The sequence below is a fragment of the Medicago sativa genome, chromosome 7 (assembly GCF_051527215.1).
Source record: "Medicago sativa cultivar Bolivia chromosome 7, Bolivia_mono, whole genome shotgun sequence".
Lineage (NCBI taxonomy): Eukaryota > Viridiplantae > Streptophyta > Magnoliopsida > Fabales > Fabaceae > Medicago > Medicago sativa.
The window spans coordinates 52,204,802-52,229,437 of NC_140755.1; the positions used below are offsets into that span (position 1 = coordinate 52,204,802).

Sequence of the window (24,636 nt, forward strand, 5' to 3'; positions counted from 1 at the left end):
AAAGAAAGCTCGGACGAGGGAGAAGAGAGACCAAGCTAGGGAGAGAGAGAGAGAAAGAGAAATCAGACACCATGGAAATAGAGAGAGAAAAGAGAGAAAAGAGAGAACACATAGATAAGGGTTTAAGGAGAGAGATTTAAGACAAAATGCCACATAAATGTGTATATTAATTAGAGGTCTCAAGAGGGAAAAAAAAAAGGTGTCTAAGAATTACTCATGTGAGTATAAGAGTATTTATGTGTTTTTTTTAAGGATATTTTTCTGTGTTGTGAATACTCATGAATGTGAATAAACTAGTATTTCCACCCGTGCAACGCACGGGCGAAAAAGGATTTATTGTGGGCTTGTGGCGTTAATAAAATATTACTCTGAACGTACGACTAAAAACATATAATGCACTTCTGATGTTAGTGTTTGTAGTTAATATGAACCACACAACTCCATTTAAATCCATATACTTGGTTATTAAAGTTGTTTGAAAGTAATGTCCTACCCCTGTTGAAGTAAGACATGAAAGCTTTTACCATTTGTACAAACATGTTTTATATCCTCCCGTCTCACTAACCATCAACCTTGCAAACTTCAAAACCAATTTCTCACTAACTGGAGATAGGAGCCATCAACCGTGCACATGTTTGGGCACAATAGTTTTAAAACTGCAGTGTTTCAAAGTGCTTCAATACAAAGAAATTATAGTTACGGTGCAGTCAATTCAAAAATTAAATTGTTCCGATATTTAGGAACTGATGCAACAATCATAAATTATTTGTATCATGATATAAAACTTTACTCAAATTATTTTATGCTAATATGATGAATAATTGTTTAAAAAGAATATTAATTATTAATGTGATTGGAAAAGAAAACTTGGTTATCGGCAATGTGTTATCATTTGTTATTTGCCAGGTTGAATTAAATTCTTAAATATTCGACAAATAACTATTTGGCAATAAAAAAAATACTTAATAAAAACAAAACACTAAAATCTTACACAATTAAAATTTGGACTTAGTAAAAAGTCGTTGTCGATAATAGCTTCAACATCTACTTCACAAATAAGTAAGTATTTGTTATGCTTCCCACGAATCATAAATCCTTTATATCATACTTTTTGTTAATATCACTTTTAAGAAATTTAATCGGATCGGTTTATTATTTACAAATTTGATAAAGAATTAGATACACTGTAGGCACAATAAACCAAATTGGGTATAAAAAAGACTAAAAGCAAATAATAATGTTTAAAGTCTTCTATAAGACTATTTCTATGATTCTCCAGTTAAGGCACAGTAGGTGGTGTGTGATAAACATGACAAATCCACCATGTAACAACTCTGAGGACTCAGGTAGCCACTGCCTTTTATATTCAGCTTTGGGATCAAATTGTGTCCATCAATCTGTCCCAAAAATATACCATAATTGTTAGGATCTTCTTAAACTCTGAAATGGACAGAATTTAATGAAAAAATATGATTTAACATCAAGATAGATCTTAATCCACACACTTCATAAGTTAGAGACAAATAAATGGTTTAACATCAAGATATATGAAACCTAACTAAATTTGTGATAGAAAATATTCGTAAACGAAAAATAGCAGCCTAATCAACACTTGAACACTAAGATATCAAACCAATTTAAAAAGAACAAAAAATGTTGGCCTCTAATAAACTATAGACTATAGCAAGTGCCAACATTATACAACCCACTAATTTTGTCAAAAAAATAATAATTATACATCCCACTAATAGCAAATGTCAACATTACAGTCTATCAAATCTTTTCACAACCCTAACATCAAATTAAGTATGCCTGTACATATTTGACCATAAACAAAGTGTATCTAATGTCCCGATTTATAGAGGACTTCACTAAAAAAGATTTCAAAGGACATATTCAGACTAAAAAGAATAACAGTTGCAATTGCACGTAAGAAAACAGGTTCTTATTCATGTACCCCATCATAACAGTTGCAATTTATACTGTTTCAGCTTTGTAACCTTCCATTGATCCCCATATGGGTTGATTGTCCACAAACCAATAGTTATTTTGTTCTAAACCAATCTTATTTTAAGTTTAAAAATGACGATGATCTACTAAAAGTATCTAATTACTTGTACATATCATGCTAATATATTTCATTGATTATAGCACATAAGCAAGATGACACATATATTCATACCTGGTAAGCTATTTTCTACATATTATCAAACACCTCCGGATAAAGATAATTGATAGTCGAGGTAAGGATTAAAGAAATGAATGAGAACTATTAGTCAAAGTCATCGATTTATTGATATAAATGTTAACAGTAATATTTATACCTACGATATAATAAATAGAAACATAAACTAAATACATATAGCTCAATGTTTGAGGAATATAAACATTTGGCTTAAATCAAATACCTATAGCCCCCCATGTATGAGAAATTCTTACAAAATATTCCTTAACAAAATATAGAAATTATATGTATTTTGATACTTACTAATATAATAAGATCAAAGTCCAATAGCAAGCTTGCATATATGACATATTTCCCATTATCATATTGTTTAGGATGATAAAAATAATAATTCAATATACAGATGAAGTGCTAATTAAAATTACAATCATGTTTATTTGTAAACCTCATTATGATTATAAAGGCCACAACCATTTGCAATGGAGTGTATAATTGCTAACAAAGACTAATCAGATCAGATGCTTACTTGATTATATCCAGGTTTGTACACAGGAATATGTTTCTGATTGTACTTTGGTTTGTTGTGGTTAGTCCAACCCCACGGGCCACGTATATGCTACTCAAATCACATACCAAATTTCAGCAAAAAAAATAATCTAAAATCAAACCAATATAAGAAGGGGGGAAAAATAAGAAGGGGGAAAAATAGATAAAAATGAATTAGAATCATATCTATTTTGTTTCAATAGAAAGTCACTGACATGTTAAAATAGAGGTTACATTATCCATTATACACCTTTGAACATTTACAATGCATATTTAGGATAAAAATTTGTTTTTAGAAAACTATATGCAAAGAATATTTTTGAAATCTGAATTAACAAAACTACTCATGGGTAAGAAGCAAACCACATATATGTAAACTATATAAAATGTAGGCTCCAAAAAAAAATTTGTTTGACGATAAATTTCAAGCCATAATTAAAAACCATGATTATACCTTCAGTTTGATTGCCTCTCCAACGTCGTTTATCTGAACTCTATTAAAATTGATGCATAAAACCTATAACCAAACAAAACCAAAGCTTAAAAATAGAATAAAACATGTCATCATATATTTAGTCAAAATAACATGCTATACATATTCGGACATAAAGTAATTGGAAGAAAATAATAAACATCATCTTTAAAAGAAATTGCCATATTCGGACACAAACTCCTCAAATTAACAAAAGAAATTGCCAAATAGGTAGACAGAATGCATGTGCAGCCAATGAATAAGTGTAGATCAAGTAAGAAGTTGCAATATAGAGTAAGAAATTCCGAATCTGTATTTTTATATAAGCCTAATCAATTTTCCAAGGGATTAGACACAAAGACTATTCATCATGTAATCCTTTCCAAATGTATTTTGTCTATAATTATAATATGACAAATTTACCAATTGGGGCTAATTCAAAAATTATATGCCTCATCAAGTAAAGTACAATCTTTAGGATCATCTAAAACTAACAATATCATCCATTTTCTTATTGAGACATTTTCTCAAACACATTGTGAATGCTCAATTTCACAAAAAAAAAAATCAAATACAACAGTTTTTATTACTCTAAACACAAAAGGACCCATTCCACTATTTATGAAAAACGTCAAAATACCCTTGTCAAAACATGAAACTTGCATGAATAAAATCTAAAAGATGCAATAATGAAATAAATCAAGATATTTACTATTTAAATATAACAAAATGTATGATTTCCAACAAAGACTAATCCAATCATATGTTTACTTGTTGGCCATTGATGAAAATTATAATGATTCAAATTTTACCTCATTGTGCCTATGTGATAGCATCCTTGTTGTAGGATTCAGTTGATCATTTTGCTTTTGTAGGAACGATCTAGGAAGTTCTACCATGCTTCACATAACCATAGTACAATACAAACCATTAAATGGATACAACCCCTTAAAAAAATAAACAATAAATTTTTTTCATTCTTGGCCAAGAACATGGCAAAGGGAATTAGTTTCAACCCAATTAGTTTCCTATATGTTCAAACTATATGTTCAAAGAATTAGTTTCCTCTAGACAAAAAGTAATCACTTCAAAACCTTTTTATGAAGTCAAATCAAATCAGGACAGCTTCAAACCTTTTTATGTATCCTTTTGAATTTCATACCAAGAAAACCAGAGCAGCAAGGATGAATCAGAACATTAAATCATGAAACAATAATCCAATTAGGTACCATAAAAATTTAAGTTAAAGGATACAAAGAAAAATTGAAGAATACATGTCATTGATTCTTAAATAACAAACTTTAGCTTTAGTATATATAGTTTGCAAATTTCCATATAGAATACCAATTTTAGTAACTAAATCAACTTGATGGTATATCTCATGATCATTGCAAAAAAAAAGTAGTTAAGAATGAACCACTATAACAACATAATGAAAAGCTTTAAGTTTTCTAACATAGTTCATTCTTACTAAACCAGTATGAAAACATATAAAACCATTACTCACATATTCTAGTAACTTTCATATTAAGTTTAGTAATGAGACCTATTGAATTAACATCAATAGCAACTCATATTAACAAAAAGTCACTGTCTAACAATATCTTGTCATTGTCACACGAAAGACTTACTGAAACTTTTGTTAATGACAATCAAAACTAATATAATTGGGATTAAAAAATAAGGAAGACAAAGATATCGAATCAACTTCTGTTCACAAAATCATAAAGTAACTAAAATTACGAATAAAAAAATCAGTCATTTAAATATGACGAATATTCATAAGAGATATAACTGGGCAATGTGAAACCTAGATGTGTAGAGATGTGAGATTCTGAAATTGCATCCACAATTCATCCTCAATTTCACAACAAAAAACAAATCAAATTCAGAACCATGTAAAAATAAAACAAATTCAAAAAATCTAAATACTTCACTTCATTAGATCAGAACAACTCAAACAAAAACCATTTCTTTAATAAAAGGCATTAACAAAAAATAAATAAACTTACATTCAAATTTACATCCTTCTTTCAAGTTTTGAATCAATATGGATACTACTCATAAGCATAATTAGTTCATGAAAGTTAATAAAGTAAAGATCATACAACCCAAATAGTACACAACCAAATATCATATCCATTATCAATAAACAAATCTAAAACAAAATGAATATAATTATAACCTATATACATATAAATTCAAATTTCATTTTGCATGTCAAGAGAGAAACAAAAAACCATATATTGAAGATAAATGAGATTCTGTTAACAATTAATTACCCGACTGCTTATACCAAGCTGCAACAAAAAAAAAAAATGGGGGCTATGATCATTTCCCATTTGTTGATGTTGAGACTGCAAAATGAAAGTTGGATTAAATCAATCAATATATTAACTTCAAGATACAAATATTCAATTTCCATATAAAACTATTAAGCTACTGGTGAGATGAATCTAGGGTGTTTACAAAGATTTTATATGGGGCATTAGGGTGCTTACTGAAGTAACATTTCAATATCACGAATGATTAAAAAAACTAATATTATTGAATAAGAAAACTAACAATAATCAGAGACTTACCTTCAAATGACTCAAGCAATCTTGTTTCTCAAAACCATTTTGTTCATCTTCTTCAACGCGTTGCCGCTACACCAAGTTTTCAGAAATCAAAACAAAAAATTGAAGTGGTTGTGATGAAATAAATTTAGGGATTTCGATTAGTTACCTTCTGATTGCTTTTGAATGATTGGACGATGAAAGTCTGAGCGGCCCTTCCACCGTAAAGTGAGATTTACGTGAGGTCGGCGATTTCGGGTTCGGCGATTGATTGCACTGAGTGAAACGAATTTTGAAGGAGAGGGATAAGAGTTGATTTGTTGTTCTCCAATTCATGCAAGAGAGATGTTGGATAAGGAAATGGTGGAAAATCAGAGTGAAGAGAGGAAGAAATCTGTCTCTGATTTCTTGATTGATGAGAGAGAACGAAGGGTGAGAAAGAGAAGAAAGAGAGAAACGAAATAAAAGGAGTGAGAGGAGATAAGAAATAAAATGTTAATAGTGAGGAAAAAAAGGAAAGAAATTTGAAATGAATGATAGAGAAAGGTGAGTTGAAAATTGAAAGTGATGTTTGTTGGTAAAGAGAAAAAGTAGGAGGGAAAAAAGGATTTGAAAAATTTTGAAATTTGAATTTTGAATTGAAGAGGGAAAATGTGTGATAATGATATTTTATATTTTGTATTGTGTGAATGCTTAAAGTGGCAAAAATAAAATTATTTTTTAATGGTGATGTGACATTAAGTTGCTTAGAATTTTGACACATTGGATTGATGCAAATTTTTTTGCTATTTGTTGTTCCCCATTTGTATATTATTAAGATGTGAGTACTCTTTTTGTATTGTGATTTTTTTTTTGTCAATGATTAATTAAACATTAAAAAAATGGATTAATTAATTCTAGAATAAATAAATATTTTAGAGACGGAATTAAACGAAAGTAACCCATAAAAAAAGTAGTTATAAATAACTTCCATTTAATATATTTTTTACACGTATTACTGCGTGGTAATTTTTTTTTTGAAAGAGTGCATGGTAAAAATTGTTGGGTATGAATGAACCGTTTTTTCCTTCTAATTTAAGAGTATTTTGTGTATGATAATCAAACTTCATTATCAACGTTTTTAAAGAGTACTTAAGTGCTTGACCAAAAAAAAAAAAAAGAGTACTTAAGTGCAATTGATCATAAAAGTTAAGTACATTATTATAACTCAAATTTGAAAGGGAAAAATTGAACCTTCAAAATATATTATTTCTCAGAAAAATTACGACTCCATACATTTTTCTTTTATAGCAACCAATCATTTTTTTTGTGTGACTAAGGCTTAGGTGAATTTTTTAAGGTGCTTTTTGTATGGTTGTTAATGAAACTACTATCGATGTTCTTAACTTTATCCCTCATAAAATGATTTTCTTAACTTTACAATTTTATCATGATAGTTACAATCACAAAAAAGTGTGTATTTTAAATTAAAAATCACAAGAAAAACATCTAAAAAAATGACTTGGTTGGGGTAAAGTGGAGTTGGTTTTTAAGGAGGTTGAGACTTAAGATATTGAACATTTTGTGAAAAAAGATTAGTTGGAGTAAGAGTAGCAACAATGTTTGACCTTTTTCTTTTGGAAATGTTAACTAGTGCATCGGGGCATTAATTAAGTAGATTAATATAGAAATTTTATATTGGAAAATGATGAAAAGTGGAATGTTCCACTTTATGAATGTAAAAAGGTTGTTGTTTTTAATGGAAAATTTCTATTTTTTAACTTTCCTAACTAGTGCCCTAAGAGCATGAATATCAGTCACTTTTTGAGATGTCTTGGCAGAAATTTCTTACATTGTGTCAGAATTTTACTCTCCCCAACAACTACCGTGGTATTGTATTGCTATGGTTCCTTTTCAATTTTTTTGATGAAAAAAATAATATAAAATTAAAATGTGATTTTAAATTATAAATTTGAGGTGTATTGTGTGATTAGGTGGGACCCAATTTAGAGTTTTAGATGAGTAGTATGAATATTTAGAAAAGAGAATTGCTATATAGTACGGGAAATTTTCACGAAAATTCACGAAAGCTTAGCAATCTGAACGGTTTCTATTGTTATGCAGTGCACTATGTTTATATTGTTATGCAATTCAACCAAAGAAAAAGGTAGTCAACACCGTTTGAATTAATTTGCTGCACCGTTTGTTTAATTAAGAATTCATTTTATTAGTGTTAAGATTAATTCCATCAAACAAAAAAAAAATCAGTGTTAAGATTAAAGAGTGCTAATCTTTCACGACCATAAAAAAAAAAGAGTGCTAACCTTTAAACTTTCCTTTTATTAATTAAATCACTTACTTTAAAAAAAAAAAAAAAAGTGTCGCAGTTTAGAAGGCATCCGTGAATTTTCGTTACCATAGTTCCGTACTATTTAGCATTTTTCTTTAGAAAATGTAGTTGAGTGGTTTAAATAATTGGGAAGTGTGAAGTAATATAATATATTATGTGGGACCCATTTATACACCCATATGGGTATCATGGATGTGGTTGCTCTAACATACCAATTTTTTTTCTTCTTCTAGTAGTTTTGTTGTTAGAAATTCGTTTTTTTAAGGTGGTGTGTCTGATGATCGAACCTTTCATATGTAATATAAGGTCTTTACCAGCTGATTTAAGCTCACATAAATCTTTCTCTTCTTTCGTTTTGTCTTGGGTAATATTATTTTATTTCATTTTTTTTTAACTTCTTGTCTATTTAAGTATATGACTCTACACTTTTTTCCCTTACGTGGACAACATTTTCCCCACACACACTCAAAATTTTACTTTGTTCATACATTATCATTCTTTTATGAATCTTTCACGGTTTTATTAGTCTATAATCATATGTTATCCTTACATGTAATTCTGAAACCGAAGTAAATTTTATCAAAGAATTTCTACATCCATCCTTTCATATTAAGGACTTTGGAAACTTAAAAAAAATTATTGGATTGAAGATGTTTCTCTCTAAGAATTCATATATGCCAAGGAAAGTATGTCTTTGACATTTTGTCAAACAAACATGATAGCAACAAAACTAGCCAGCACACCCATGACCAAAAGAGATCAAGTATGTACCTGGCTTTCTCGCCTCTTCAGCTGCAATCTATGTAATTGTCTCTGCTTCGGCTGGTTAAGAGGGTTTTCCGGAGGTGTGGACAACACACAAATGTGATATCCTTATATACCACCTCATGTAACTCGCTGTTGTATCCCACCTATACAACACAAGATCTCCTAGGTCCTCTATGACCAACACATGATGAAGAAAATTGGCATAGGCCTCAGACACATGTTGTCGAGGCGCCAAGGGTGAAAAAAGATGCATGGATGTTTGGGAATGGTCTAGACAAATTCGAATTGCCGCAACATGTGCCCCTGATAGATATAGGACCATGTGAGGTCTGTATCTGATCTATTTATAGTATACGTTGATGTTCGCAAACATATGTATGTTGCAGTGAGTGACCTTGGCATAAAAGACACAATCATGGGCTAGCAACCGATCCAAGTGCTCTCGGTAAAGGTCGGAGACAATGAGACCCTTAAGCGGGACGAACATGTTAGCATACGAGTTTCGATCCTCCATGTAAACTTCCTCAAAATCATTGGCCTCAACACCCTAGAAATTCAAAAACCCATGCCTGCATTGATATATACTAATCAGTAAACAACATAGAATATAACATTAATAACAATTACATGAATAACAATGTGTTTCTTTTACATATCGTATTGTATGGTAACCAGCTAGCTGCTTCTTCTTATCTGTACAAGTGCACCAGGGCAGCCTTCTCCTAAACAAAGTCATGAACCATCTCTAGATCACGAAAGGTACTTCAAGTATGCCATGTCAACATAAGTGGAGTTCTTGTCAGTGAAGAGAGTGGTGCCCACCTAGTTTAGTAATTACACCCTGAAGGCATATTGTCGATTATGCTTTGTCTCCACCACATCACCCGCTAGCTCACCCTGTCGTGCTACATACAAATGCCTCTTGAACTCAAGCTTCATGAAATTGAAATTTGCATGAGCTCCATTTGTGGCATCCACTTCCCGGTCAACCTCCTTCGAGTCAAAAACCTATCAACTCCACCATCAGATTGACCTTCGCAGCTCTAGTCTCTTTCTCATCGTGATCTAGAAGACAAATGGAAAGATGCATCAAATAAGACATGCCGTCCAATGTCATTGTCATCTCACCAACCGAAAGATGGAAGTTGGGTGTCTTTTCATATCACCTCTCAGAAAAGGTGAACAATAAGTTGTGGTTGATCAGTGTATACTAAAGGAGAAAGGCCTTCCAGCCCACTAGCTCTGATGGAATTTGTGAACTACTCCTCATTCGAAGTATCAAACCTTATGACCTTCTTTACGTTGTTGATGCATTTTAAAATTTAATAGAATTGAAGGAATTAAAGGGAAAAAAACCTTCGTATACTATTAGAACAAATAAATAAAAAGAACTAAGGAAAAAAATCAACTTGAACAAAAAAAACGTATACAATAAACTAAAAAACAATCAAAAAGATCAATTGGAGCAAATACCTAAAAAAGACAATTTGACGATTCTTACATCATTAAGATATAGAGAACATGGTTTTTTAGTTTTTTAGTCATGGACCAAATCAAACTTGTCCGAATAACATGAACAAATTTCACTAAGATATAGAGAACATGGTTCTCACATCATTGTCGCTCTGGAGTTTCATCTGGGTGAACCAGACGTGTTCATCTGACTCAACACGCCCCTTCTTTTCTTGATCTAATCTCTCTATCCAACGTAACAATGAATTTTTCTTCACATGAAGGGTCACAAGATGATGAGTAGTAGAATTTGTTCTCTTTTTCATAATATAGGGTATTTTGGTCCTATCATATAGTTTGAACAAAAATTAGCATCTGAATTCACTTCATATTCTAGAAACCGAAACTATGATGAATCCATTTCGGACTCTGTATGTTAATTGCAATCTATTTCATTGGAAATATTTGCAACTCATTTATGATTTTGATAGTTGTACTTTGCTCAATAGGTTATCTTAAGTAAAAGTAGCTTGTTTAAAAACATTTTATGCTATCTTGGGTTGTACAACTTCACTTGGTTGTTTTGTTAGAGTTTAAAATTGGATTTGACTGGTTTTGTACTTTTGTCAAACCAAACCACACGTTTGGGACAAATTTTCATTTCCATTTTCCCATGGTGACATATGAACAGACATATATTTAGCTAATGAAGAGAGACACCGTCTCCTTTATTTATTATTTTGTTTTTTCCTCTTCTTCTCATTTGAACATAGTACATACTTGTGTAGCTGTCAGCTCCTTTATTTGTATTGAGAGAGTTGTATTCCACAAGAGTTTGTTACAAAGTTGGTAAAGCATTTGAAATGATTTTGCAAGAGTTATGTCATTTGTTTATTTCTAGGTATTAGGTGTACCTGATGTGTTGAATTTCATAGAATTCAAATTTTCAGGAATACAATTTTTTTTTTTAATTGAAATCAGAAATATTTGATTCAACTTGTTTACAATGAAAATCTCATGTAAGAATCGTCACTTTGTTAATGCAGACAGATAATGTGCGACAGGAATTCCGCGATGACATGTCTATTCTACGTGCACTTTCAATTGTTTTTGAAAGAAAGACAGAACCGAGGTCATTATTGGCATAAAACTCATTCTTTGACCACCATTCATTTTATCGAATCTCATGTAGGCTTTCACACAAGGTGCTTCAGTGGTATTTATGCAGAACGGAGGGCTGGTTTGCTGTAGATTCTGATTCTATATCCCTGAAACGTTGGGACCAGGGAATTGGAAGAAACCAAGTTCTAGAAGTTTGGGTTGTATTATTTGTATCGTTCATTTCAAGTTTATGTCATTGAAATTTGAGTTGCATGACATAAAACGTTTTTAGGTGGTGGACTGAGGATTCATGCATGGTTTTTCCATTTCAGTTCTTTGTCCTTGTTGATCTTTTTTATTAGACACATTATTGAAGGATATAATTGTTAAGTGGCAAGTTCTTATAGTTATTTTTATACACCATTGGTGTGAGTTTTAGGTTAAATAAATGTTAATGATATGCCATCTGTATCGGCTTTTATAGAGGATATTATAGATTAAATGTAAGGGATATAAAATAATTTTACACTTTACAAATGTATTTTAGCCCAATGTGGAGTTCATGGGAGTAGTTGCCGATACATCTTATGGATGCAGCTACTTTCTTAATCTTCACAAAGCTGCAGGTCATCCTGTTCTTGTTTACATACCAGCTGGACGGCTGGCCGAAGACATTTGAGAAAATGTCTGATGAAGCAGCTGCTAACTTTGCTTTCAAGCAACTCAAGAAGATCCTTACTGCTGCTTCTTCACTGGTAACTATAATAGTTCTAAATTTATTTAACTCTTTTTTTACTATGAAATAAAAGTAAGAGGTTCAAATTTATTCAACTTCTTCACAGAATCTAACTACCTGCCACGTCATACAATTCTTCTCTACTCTTAGTTGTTGAGCTTAAGGCCCAAACCCAGAGCCCTATCAGATATACAGAACAAACCCAACAACAGTACTCCTATAGTTCAAAAGCAGGACTATTCTTCTGCTAAAGTGTTCTTCCATGTCTGGAATGAAAAGTTACAGCAAGAGAAATGCCTCTATACGTCGGCAGTTGATCCAAGGTCTCATCTTCAACAGATCTCTTGACGCGAACAATAGCTTTTTCAACCTACAAACAACATTGTAAATGGCTTCACCTTCCCAAGTTATAAACAATTCATGTAGAACATGAAACATACAAAATCTTCTAGTCTAGGCCAATAGTTTTGATTACCTCGGCACCCCAATTTGTTCTTGCAGTCAGAATTATCAGTGTAACAAAAGGGCAACCCGGTACACTAAAGCTCCCGCATACGCAGTGTCCGGGAAGGGGTCCCACCATTATTGGTGTATTGTACCCAGCCTTACCTTGTTTTCTACACAAGAGGCTGTTTCCAGGACTTGAACCCGTGACCTTCCAGTCACATGACAACAACTTTACCAGTTGCGCCAAGGTTACCCTACCCCTCCAGATGCCCTATAAAAGTCATAATTGCTTTCATTGCATGACACATTGTACAAATTTAAGAACTATAGTGGATGAGTTTTTCTTTTCTTTTTGTAAAAAAAAAAAAAAAAAAACTTACAGCTACTCCTAAAGAAGTTTTAAAGCCAAGAACACATCCAACAGTAAGACCAATGACATAGTAACAAGCTAAGTTTACATAAGCCACCAAAGCTTGCCATCCACTTCCAATTGCAACACCTAAAATTTTCCAAGTATCAGCAAACAAAAGGAGGGATCAGATTCGGAAGTGTGGAAAAACATAAACTGGTGCTTGTGCTTACAGGTGTATCACCTGACAGTATAGGTTGAATGCCATTCAGAAGGACAGAAATGGCAAGCAATGGAGTCAAGTCATATACAGCTTCAATGACTTCAGAGTCAGAAGTGAAAAGGTTGCTCAAACCAACCCGGAATATCAAAATAATGACGGACAGAACTATGCTAATGAGGATGCTATATCCGTTCACGACTAAAACAGAAAATTTCGCTCTTCTTGGATGAGTTGCTCCTAATTCATTGCTAATTCGCATACTGTAATTGTAATCATAGGACCTACTTTTAATATGTGTGAAAATTGTCTAAATAGAAAATATTGTTTTTGGTCAATTGTCCCTAACCTGGCTGCTGCACCAAGGCCCAACATAACTTGCATATCCCAGTTTAAGTAATTCGTGCTGAAAATGGAAGTACATTACGATGGAGAAATAAAAAATATCTCAGTATTGAATTTTAGGTGAGTAAGCCTATCAAAATAGAAAAGGAAAAAATAAAAAATTAGTACACTAAAATTCCATGTCAAATCCAACAATCATTACACAAGCAATAGAACCCTAAGTTTATTAGCTGTAGCGAGCAACTGGGCTAAGCTAAAAAAATAACTAAAAAAATAACGAAATTTGTCCAAACGATCTGATAGGCCAACCAACACAACTTTTTCAGCCAGTTAAGCGAGGCAGACCAACTTAAGTGGTAGGGTCCAAAATTTCAACCCTTCTAAATTAACGGATTAAACAAGTTGGTCTCTAGTGTTGTTCGCGGATGGCTGAAGGATCACAACCTACAAAACAATAAAATGAAACGTAAAACCCAAGGCGTGACTACGTCACTGGTTTTACGTTTCATTTTATTGTTTTGCAGGTTGTGATCCTTCAGCCATTCGCGAACAACAATCTAAGGAATTATCCGCATAATTGCGCAACTCCCCCCCCCCCCCCCCCCCCCCGAATACAACTCTCGGCGATAATCGTATCGAGCCTATCAAGACACGAGAAATGCCACTCAAATGACTCAGGTACTTAATGTTTTTAAAAGAAAATTGAAGGAAGGAGAAATAAAAAATATCTCAGTATATACGTAAAAGCAAGCTTCTAGTTTATATAGACAGAATATGTTTTTCTCATTGGATAACCACATATCCTACTTAAAAGGCAATATGAGAAAAAGTTTTTTAAAGATCTGCACACGTTCAGCTACTTTGGAGGACGACTGAATTACACATATGAGTATACCAAGTCAAATTCAGTTACCACATTTAAAGCACATTGAAAATGATTAAGTATAACAATTTTCACCTATTAAATTGGTAAGTAATTCAAAAGGGGTTACAGCAACACCAAAACGTGGTGATATACAACATTGGACAAATTGACCTTTTAATGTATATCATTCATAAGTCATCAAAATTTAATTTTCAAATAATATTAATTAAATCAATCGGAACAAAATAAATAACTTTTGAAATATTTAAAATATACAACATCTAGAACCAAATCAGTTTTGCCACCCCATATATTTGTTAATTTGTATGTATGCATGCGTAAATGTCAGTGAAAATTAAGATGTAGTCATACCACAACATGACAGCAGAAGCAACTGTAATCTTGAAGTAAGACCAAATTCCTATGAAGGCCTTACTAGTAAAGCCGGTCCAAGTTTCCTTGCATTTTGGACTAAGAATGATGTACAATCCATTTAACAAGAAAAGCTGAGAGTAAGGACTGCACCTAGAAGGCCATAGCCTAAAACATCAACAACTAACCAGCTAAGAAGCGCATGAAGAAGGAGAACTCCAACTGCCATAAATGCAAGAGGAATAATAATGTACTGTGCTTGTAGAAATCTCTGCATTGGACAGCAGAATGCAAATGCATAGAGTAGAGGAATAAGTCCACGAGCGAACACTTGACCTTGCACGGCTATGCTCTCTGTCTGTCCTATGACTTTTAGAAAATCTCCAGAGAACCAATAGAGACATGTGAGAATCACTGCTGCACCAAAATGTAAGATGACTGCTCTTTGCAAAGTGATGCACATTGCTGCATGATTTTTTGGCTCCATAAGCTTGTCCACACACAGTTTGCACTGCACTTGCCATTCCAAGCTATTTAAGGAAAAAGACAAATATGAATATTTCATAATCATAGTTTGAAACTTAGATACAATTCTATAAGAGCTTTCTTCAAAAACAAATCTATAAGAGCTTTCTTCAAAAACAAATCTATAAAAGCTGTTCCCACTATTCTCTACTAAAAAAATAGCATAAGTGTCACCAAATATTTGAAAAGATGTGAAGAAATTATCCTTAAAAGAACTACCTCTTTGTGAAAGAAACAGTAAAAACGGTGCCTAAAGCATTGTTCCTACTGTTTTCTACTAAAGGTTAGTACAACTGTCACCAGCATTTTTTAAAATATGTGAAAATAATTCTCTTTATGAGAAACAGTAAGAAAAGTGCTTAGAACTCTAACAATATATATATATATATATATATACACACACACACACACACACACACACACACACACACACACACACCACATCACTCTTTTTCTCTTGAGATGTACTCATCTACATGAGATGTACACAAAGCATTTTCCTTTGTCAAACAAGGAACATTATTTTACTGATACATTGAATTATTTAAAATAATACTTAATACCCTTTAGATTTTGAAAATATTATATATAAAGATTTAAAGTAGTCTTTTTAATTTCTAGATTAAGCTTATGCACTAAAGAACTTGCTTTGAGAGCATTAAATGGTACCAAGGCCAACATAATAGTGTAGAATAATTAACTTGAAGACTGTTATGAACAAAAATCTGCTGAAATCTATCAAAATATAAGCAACTATCGAAAAGTTTTCAAAAAGTTATGGCACTGTCTCATATTAAGTGCCATTTGTGTCATATTAAGTGTCATTTGTGTTGACAATTAGACTCATATATTACTCCATCTGTCTCAAATATATAAATATTCATATTCATATATCAAACGAGTTGAACAATAAATAAATTGTTTTTGAGCTACCCTATTTAGGTTGAGAATATAAATAAAAATATAACAAAATTGTTTTTACAAGTTTATAAAAAAGAAGGAGAAAAAAAAATTAGTCATGTGCAAATTTAGAAAGCACAACTGCAGCATGTAAGCCAAATTGAAGGCTTTCGAGCCGATTGAATCATCTCCAGCTAATTTCCAAGAAACTTGCTGATCTACAAAACTTTTCTAAGAGCTATGTCAATGAATCGTCGACTCGGGCGGGAACCCTATTTTAAATGTAAAAGTACAGACAAATTTGACTTGTTATATACATCGGTGTGTTTTAAAATACCAGATAGCAATATTTGTTGATCTTTAAATTTACTCGGCCTAAAGAACCACTTCCTCAAAGTTTCAACATTGTCTAAAACAGACTTAGAATATGCTGAAAGATGTTAGTATGAAAAAGGGTTTCAAGACCAACAAGAGGAAGAAGGACAAAAAGTGTATTGGCAGTGGCAATTTGAAGAGAAAAGCCTGCTTTCCTGGAAGAGATGCGGCATAAATATGCAAACAGATTACATCTCAGTTTCTCAACTCCTTGATCTTCGTGTCCACCGTTATCAACTCCAATCCTGAAATTTGTAAAATTTACCACATTGTTATAACGTAAACCAAAAAGCACGTGAAAGCATCATTGTGTGCTAAATCAGATAATATTTTATTGTGAACATGTATCTATAGCTTGTTGCCATGTTCATATATATATGATGTAAATTTGACTCAAGCTCAACTAGTTACATTATTGATTTTTTGTATAACCGGTCATTCAGACACCAAGTTATGTCACTTGACAAAATGGTCGTCAAAGCTGTAAATGACTATCAATCTTCATGATAAGCATACATCATATATCCTATATTCATAAATATGTATACACATGATTGATTACTCACAAAACCAACAATATGAAAGCATGCAATAATCAATTTACCTCCCAAGTTTACCGAGAAGTACAATGATAGCAACGACAACTTTCTCCTCTGCACATGTGCCAAGCATGTCGAGCAGCTGAGGAACAAGTTTGATATCAGTCCAGTGCCAGCTCTGTATTGGGAAAGGCGCCCAAGGAATTAGGTTGTAGTAAACACATCAACTACATGATGTCATAATGTATTCCATAAGAATGAGAAGAACATAATTTTCAACGACATAAAAACTTAATCTTATCCCTTGGACAATTCACTTATTCAATCAAACGATATATTTATTACTATGAGTGACATTACAGCTGTACACTAGAACTATGGCCAATTTCATATTGTTGAATTTTATTAATTTCAGTATAACATCGATTCTTAAAAATGCTAATGTCACTTGTCATAAAAGGGTCAGTTATACCTTTCAAATTAGAGCTTGATATACATAATTTTAAAAACAGGGACAATATGAACACGAAATGGTGAGAGGAATACCATTTCGTTTGCTACCACTTCCACCAGTGTCACGATATCAATAAGGTTACAGAGAATGACATTCTTAAGAGCATGTGGTTGAGTATCAGAAACCAGACATTTTTTCAAACAACCGGACACATCATTAATATTGTCAGTGGTATGTTGATCCACTTCTTCATTAGACCGTTGTCGAACATTATCATTGCCTGGCATTAATCCAGAATCTGACAAATCAATTTGGTTTTTCCCTTGAAGTCAACAGTTCTTTAACTCTTCCAAGAGCAAGAATGCAATTGCATCAATGGATTCAGTGCCTTCTAATAATGGGCAACTATCATTTGTGCAAAATTCGGTATGCAGACGATTTATTGCAGGAAGACAAGGAGCAGTAACATTGGATAGACTTTCACCCGCAAGCAACATAACTAGAGACTTCAAAACAGTCACCAGTCACCAAACCAAAATTATCCATGTCGAAAAACTTCTGCCCACCTAGATAAGCAAAATTATGAAGAATAGTGAGCATCATTAGAGAATCCCATTTGAAAAATCTAAGAGACTACTTTTTTAGCATAATCCAAAAAATCACACACACACAAGAATTATTTTCCCCAAAAAAGAAAAAACTAAAGCCACATATCCTATAACGAGTTAACAACTGAACAATATAGGCTGACATATAACCACCTGGTTTCATATATAAGCAAAAAAAAAAAAAAAAAAACTACCTCACACCCTTTAAGAAAAGTAGATAAATTCATTTAATTTTTTAAAAGTAATAGAAGTTTTAATTGTATTATCTAAAATACCCCTCATGGGAAATTGTTCCGTTATTGAAAAATAAAACTTTCCTTAATTAAAGGGTATTCTAGGAATTTTAGCATTGAATACGATAGAATAAGTTAAATTTTGCTTATAATTGAGACTATAAAACATGATTTTTTGTTGCTTATATTCAAAACCGGAGGGAGTAATTGTTCATTGCTTTCAGAAGATCCTTAAGATTACCATTTTCCCAAGGCAAAATAACTTTTCATTGTTACTGCTAATATGTTTATAAACCCAAAAGGTTCAATAATTTACAACACAACCAACTTCACAATCACTAATGCATGACATAGATAGCTAGTCGTATACCTTAATTATGTAAGTATGGCAGACTGAGACATCGGCTTCTAAAGATACAATCATGATGCTTATTTCAAAAATAGAATCCACAATCCTAGCTCATGTGTGTTTGTGTATGTGCAAGCTTTTGACATGAGTGGATAGAAAGTAGATAAAACAACTAAAACATTATATACAAGTGAAAACAATTCATCAGTGAAACCAACCTTTGTTTGGTCTTGTATACTTCCTGAAACATGCAAAAAGGATGCATCCAGTACATCAAAGTGACGTAGAAGCTGAATGAAACCAATCTTTAGACAACCTAATTTGTGATGTAAAACACTGTAACAACTTGCTTCTAACTTGTAATTTAGCTTGGTATGCTTTGCTCTTAACTTTTCAACGTTCAGATTGTTTTTCAAATGTTTCACTTTAGAACATTCACTACTTTGAGTTTTCTTACTGATGTCAGCAGCCATTTCAGTTTGATTTCTCAGGGATGAGAGCTCATGCATCTTCCACTTCAAATCCTCAACCATCCTCTTATCTTCTTCTAGCTGCTGAGACGTCTGATCAGCGTGACATTTCTCTTCCACAAAATTGTTCCAGTTATCTTTTGCAAGCGCCTTCTGCTCCTAGAATTTAACCATCTCAATGGCTTTTTACTTTTCAACCTCCTCCAACTTTTTGTTAGCTTTTGCCATTCCTAACTCGGTTTTTCTTTTCCCTGCAAATAACCTGCGCTTTTTAAAATCAGACCTTCGGGTTGCCGCTTTAAATACAGACGTCTCAGATTTCATTTTTTGTTTTGCTTCACTAAATTGTTTCTCCACTTGACCAATCTGAACCATATACCCCTCAGCCTTCTCCACTTCAATTTTTGCAATTTGCGCTCCCTTATTCTTTTCTTGTTCCAGTAACTTCAAAGTTTTGACAACTCTCTTCCTCTTAGAATCAGCCCTTCTCTTTTCACTCCCCAAAAGCTCCTTCAATCTACAGAATTCCTTGTCCCTCTCAGCTATACAAACTCGTAAACCTAATACCTTCGCATTGCCCCCATCCCGAGCATCCCCGCTACATCCCCGATGAGCAGAATTAATAGTCTGAGACTTGAAGCTACTGAGTCCATTATTCACACCGGCGCCCCAGCATTAAATTCCAATAAGGATGCAGACATGCAGTAAATCTTAATGAAGACTTGCTTCAACAATCAATGAAACAATAAATAAATATGTTACAAATTGGGCATGAATAGCAACCGGTATATGGCAACTTACTTCAAAGGACCATCACCTAGAAGAAGAATATAATTCTCCCTGTCAAAAAATACAAGCTGCCAGCCTGATCTCTGAGTCTTAGGGTCCTCTAGTTGGCTTCCAAGGCCGATTAAGCAAGCGCACTCAATAGCCTGGTCTCTGAACTTAGAAATGTCCAGTAACCTCCCAAAGGACCCTGACTTGTGAACCTGCCAAAACAAAATGACTTCGGTGAACAAATGAAGTTGAACTAGTATTCCTCAATGGTAGATAACATCAGTAGCTCTGCATAGAAAAAATAGTCCTACAATAGAATAGGAAATAAAAGTAATAGTTTCCAGAAATATTTCATCAAATAAATCATTAGAGCTTATATATTACAATATTGAATATTAATATCTGACATAGATATTTAATTCGTTGCTTGAGCGCTCATTGTATAAATTATCAAGTTATGCTTAATTTTAGTTAAGTGATATTTCAGAAAGGCAACACATAAAATATATAAATAAAGGCATACAACGACCTATAAACAAAAACGAAACTAGTTATCTTACCTTGAGAAAAGAAACTGCAAGAAGCCAGATTCATCCAGAAAACTTGAAGTTGTCATGTTTGAACTTTAGGGTGAAATCAGTGGCCGTACCACACTACCACCACAGTTTGAAGAAATGGCAATGAGAATGAATCATTCAAATTGCCAATATTTCTCAGGCTTGGCACATCAAAGAGCCACGTAAATGGACAACCAATGTACATTCATATCATTGACATCTGAACCATGCTAACTGAGACACAATTAACTTGACCTTTAGATGTCATGTACAGTCCAACGCCAAGTAAAAAAGCATATCATGGAAATGGTAAATCTAGTAGCAGCTAGATCAGAAATGTTGTCAACAGTTCGAAATCTTGCAAGGAAGCATGGCTACCTCTTACTTGCATTAAAAATAAATGCATGTTTAAGCCAGTGTTATCAATGATGGATGGTGGATAGCAAAACATTTACACACAAATATGGCAATGCACCCTTTGGATGAAATGTGGCGGATTATGGAGGCTAGTAAAAGTCCTGATTTGCCATGAGAATAGTAAATTGATCAAAAGTGAGATTCGGCATTAGCTCAGAATCAGAATACTATCAGACAATTCAAAGCAAGGATTACCATAAAGTGAGCTAGATAGAAGATATTGGCTTCATAGAGAGAAGAAGCTCAACATTAATCTGCTATAGCAGGAGCTATAAAACACCAAATTGGCCTTCTAATAAGAAGCAGCTCTCCATTCCACCAAATAAACATAGAAGGTCTTACTCCCTTTGATACTTTTTTACAAAACAATTTATCAATATTGACCAAGTGATTTCGTTAGGTATGAAACCATTACTCACACCTTTGAATAAAAGCAGACACGCATCATTAAACAAATCCTTGTAGCAGAAGCTACTGATCAATGTGTTATACGTAACAGCATTAGGTCGCATTCCTTCGGCTTGTAGCCTGTTAAAAAGGTTCAAAGCCTCCTGAATACGACCATTCTTGCAAAAACCATTAATCAAGCTGTTATAACTTATAAGTGACTATATCTGGCGTCAAACCACGATCGATCATATCCTGAAGAAACTGAAGAGCGTCATTTACTTTTCCAATCTTACAGAAGGAATTGATCAGAATGTTACAAGAGTTAATACTAGGAAAAATCCCTTTCCCACGCATTTCTTCAAGCAATCCCAAACCTTTCTCTATTTTCCCAGTTTTACAGAGAGCTTTAATAAGGCCATTATAAGTAATATTATCAAGGGGACACCCTCGAAATAGCATTTCATCAACAAGCTTATACGCTTGTTGAATTGAATCTCCCCTAAGAAATGCGTGAATTAACGTATTGTATGTTATAGTGTTAGCAATAACACCCTCCAAGAACATGTCGCGATACAAACCCAGCGCTTCTTCCATCTTATCATTCTTGCATAGTCCGTATATTAAAGAATTGAATGTGTAAATGTCAGGTTTATATCCTTTGGTAGACATTTGACCATACATCTGCAAGGCAGCTTGAATCTTCACATCATTACAAAGAGCAGAAATCAAGCAATTGTAGCCTACAGTATTCAGACTGAGACCCTTGGCTGACATGCTATTCACAACTTCAGAAGCTTCCTCGAACCGGCCCTGCTTACAGAAACCATTTATCAATATAGTGTATGTGATCACATTTGGCTCAAAACCTCTCTCTACCATCTCATTTAAGAATTCAAGAGCAGAGACCAAATACCCCTTCTTGCAAAGTCCATCGATCATTATGTTAAACGTGAAGGCATCAGGCTCAAAGCCGGCAATTACCAAGTTTTGGTACAGAAGATCCTTGGCTTCTTCAAACCTTCCACTAGCAACATATCCATTAATCATTGTATTATAAAGCACAGTATTAGGGTTAGGAATCTTGCTTAACAAAGCCCTCGCTTCATCAACTTGCCCCATCCTACACAAACCATGCATCAAATAACCATAAATTAGAGCATCAGCTGTGAAACCACGAAGCAGCATTCGATCAAGCAACTTCGCCGCCTCATGAATCCGACAGGCCTTGCAGAGTCCATGAATAACATCATTGAACGTCTGAACATCCGGTTCACAACCCATCGAAAACATTTCCTCCAGTAACTTCATCGCTTCATTCACTCTGCTGTTTTCAGAAAGCGCATGAATCAATGTTTGGTAAATAATCGAATTCGGAACACAACCATGCTTTGTCATGTCCCTTAAAAGCGAACACGCCGAATCAACCTCGTTAACCATACAAAACGCTTTCATAACCACACCAAGCGTATGAACAGTCGGTGAAATACCTCTACTCAACATATCATAAAAAACATTCGGCACCACCTTAGGACAATTTCCAGCAACAAGAATCTCCAACACAACATTATACGATTTAAACGTCGGTTCAAAACAATAAACACCCCACATATCCAACAAAAGCCTAGTTGCTTGACCCGGTAACCCCGCCTTCCCATAATACCTCATAATCAAAATAAAAAGTGATTCTTTAAAAACACAACCTTCATCTTTCATTTGTTTCAACAACTTATCAATCATCTTAAACTCACCAACATGACCAAGCTTATCAATTAAAAGATAATAAACATGAAAAGAGTGTATATACCCTCTTTGCAAACCAGCTTTTTCAAATAAGTCAATTGAAGTTGGAACATCAAGAGGGAGTTCCAACAATTTACAAAGCTGTGATGGGGTTATTGGATTGAGTGATCTTTGAAGGTGTTTGAGATCATAGGGTTTGAGTAAATTTTCCCATTCTGTGTGATCATTTTTTGCAAGTGATGTTGTTGTGCATAGTGAAAAAGATTGGATTTTTATGCAAAGTAGAATAGTTCTACTTAGCCCAATTGAAGATTTGAATGTTTTCAACATGAAGGTGAAGTTTTTGAGTTAGGAAAGTAACTCTAATTGAGAAAATGTGAATTGGGTCGTGGTGATGATAATTGACAGAGTATAGAATGATGCAATGATATCAAACTACAGTTTCCGGCGATGAGTTTCAAATACGGCGGTGGAAGAGGAGGAAGAGGAGGTGGTGGTGGGTGGTGGTGGGTATTTTAAACGTAGACCATCTGGGACGCAACACTCAAAATGGATGCTTAAATGGGTCGTTTACGTCAATTTTTTTAACCTCAAGACAAATTATTAAATAGGTCTCACATATAATTTTATATCGTTAAATTTTAACAAAATTTTATTTATTTTATTAAAATTTATTAAATAAGACCCTAAAAAAATGAAGAGAGAGATGGTGCTTCCATAGCCACCTTTTTCTATAGATACGTACTCATGTAATTATATTTCATAATGGAGGTGTTTGTTTAATGTGATGTTAAATAGGTGAAACACATGGTCTTGGTTGTCTATACCATATATTCTCTCCGTTATAATTTAATATGGTATTCTAGAAATTTCACATATATTAACAAATGCAATTAATTTTATATAGAAATAATCTCTTCGATCACATTTATAAATAACTTTTACTTTTTCAAATTCATTAAATAGTTTATATATATGAACTATAAATGTGATCGAAGGAGCAGTAGTTATAAGTGATTTTACAAAAAATATAATTCATTAATGGTATGGAAAACATAAATTAAAAGAATTAAAAAAAGATAAAATAGTAAATGGCATAATAGGAAAATAAACATTAATTATTCATTGATATTGCAAAATGACATATAGTTTGGAGAAATTTTTTTTTGCTAGAATGACATATAGTTTGGAACATAGGAGTAATATTTTCTTTTATTTTATTTAGTGAGTGATCCAGAAATTCTAATATATGAGGTCAAGGATTTCATAAAAGAATTCATCTTGAAAACACAAGTTGTTATTTTTATTGGTGTAATAATTACAATTTTTTTTATATAAATTTACTTCTTTTAGTTTTTTAACCATTGATCTTAGGACATTCATTCGCATATTCATTAAATTTATAGTTTGTTGCAATGTTATGAATGAACTATGTGGAAGACAATAACACCCTATAAGTGTAAAATATTGCATAAATATTTAAATGTCAATGATGTCACGCCACGTATGATAATCTTAATTTTTTTTAATTTTAATTAAAAAAATAAAATCCAAAAA

The 24,636-nt window shown here is 33.0% G+C and overlaps 1 protein-coding gene and 2 pseudogenes across 4 annotated transcripts; all 3 read right to left on the reverse strand.

Annotated features, from left to right (window-relative positions):
* Positions 1-987: 987 nt before the first annotated feature.
* On the reverse strand, positions 988-6,314 carry LOC146906639 (uncharacterized). 2 transcript variants are annotated; one of them, XM_085725764.1, is made up of 7 exons: positions 5,931-6,314; positions 5,786-5,851; positions 5,486-5,560; positions 4,016-4,103; positions 3,186-3,248; positions 2,712-2,801; positions 988-1,397 (listed from the first exon to the last, which is right to left on the reverse strand). In XM_085725764.1, the coding sequence occupies exons 4-7, from the start codon at positions 4,100-4,102 to the stop codon at positions 1,266-1,268; spliced, it is 372 nt and encodes a 123-aa protein (XP_085581890.1). In that variant the 5' UTR covers position 4,103; positions 5,486-5,560; positions 5,786-5,851; positions 5,931-6,314; the 3' UTR covers positions 988-1,265. The 2 variants fall into 2 exon arrangements, with proteins under 2 accessions (XP_085581890.1, XP_085581889.1); XM_085725763.1 differs by lacking the exons at positions 5,486-5,560; positions 5,786-5,851; positions 5,931-6,314 and adding an exon at positions 5,014-5,479.
* Positions 6,315-11,882: 5,568 nt separating this feature from the next.
* LOC146906640 (uncharacterized) lies at positions 11,883-20,591 on the reverse strand (annotated as a pseudogene). Its single transcript, XR_015020163.1, has 13 exons — positions 20,536-20,591; positions 20,254-20,263; positions 20,000-20,187; positions 19,505-19,796; positions 18,947-19,357; positions 17,150-17,262; positions 16,640-16,790; positions 14,746-15,275; positions 13,513-13,569; positions 13,188-13,426; positions 12,975-13,093; positions 12,623-12,865; positions 11,883-12,517 (listed from the first exon to the last, which is right to left on the reverse strand). The product of XR_015020163.1 is annotated as an uncharacterized LOC146906640 (transcript).
* Positions 16,133-23,603, reverse strand: LOC146906641 (uncharacterized; annotated as a pseudogene). Its single transcript, XR_015018189.1, has 5 exons — positions 20,536-23,603; positions 18,947-20,187; positions 17,631-18,104; positions 17,150-17,262; positions 16,133-16,790 (listed from the first exon to the last, which is right to left on the reverse strand). The product of XR_015018189.1 is annotated as an uncharacterized LOC146906641 (transcript).
* Between the last annotated feature and the right edge of the window lie 1,033 nt (positions 23,604-24,636).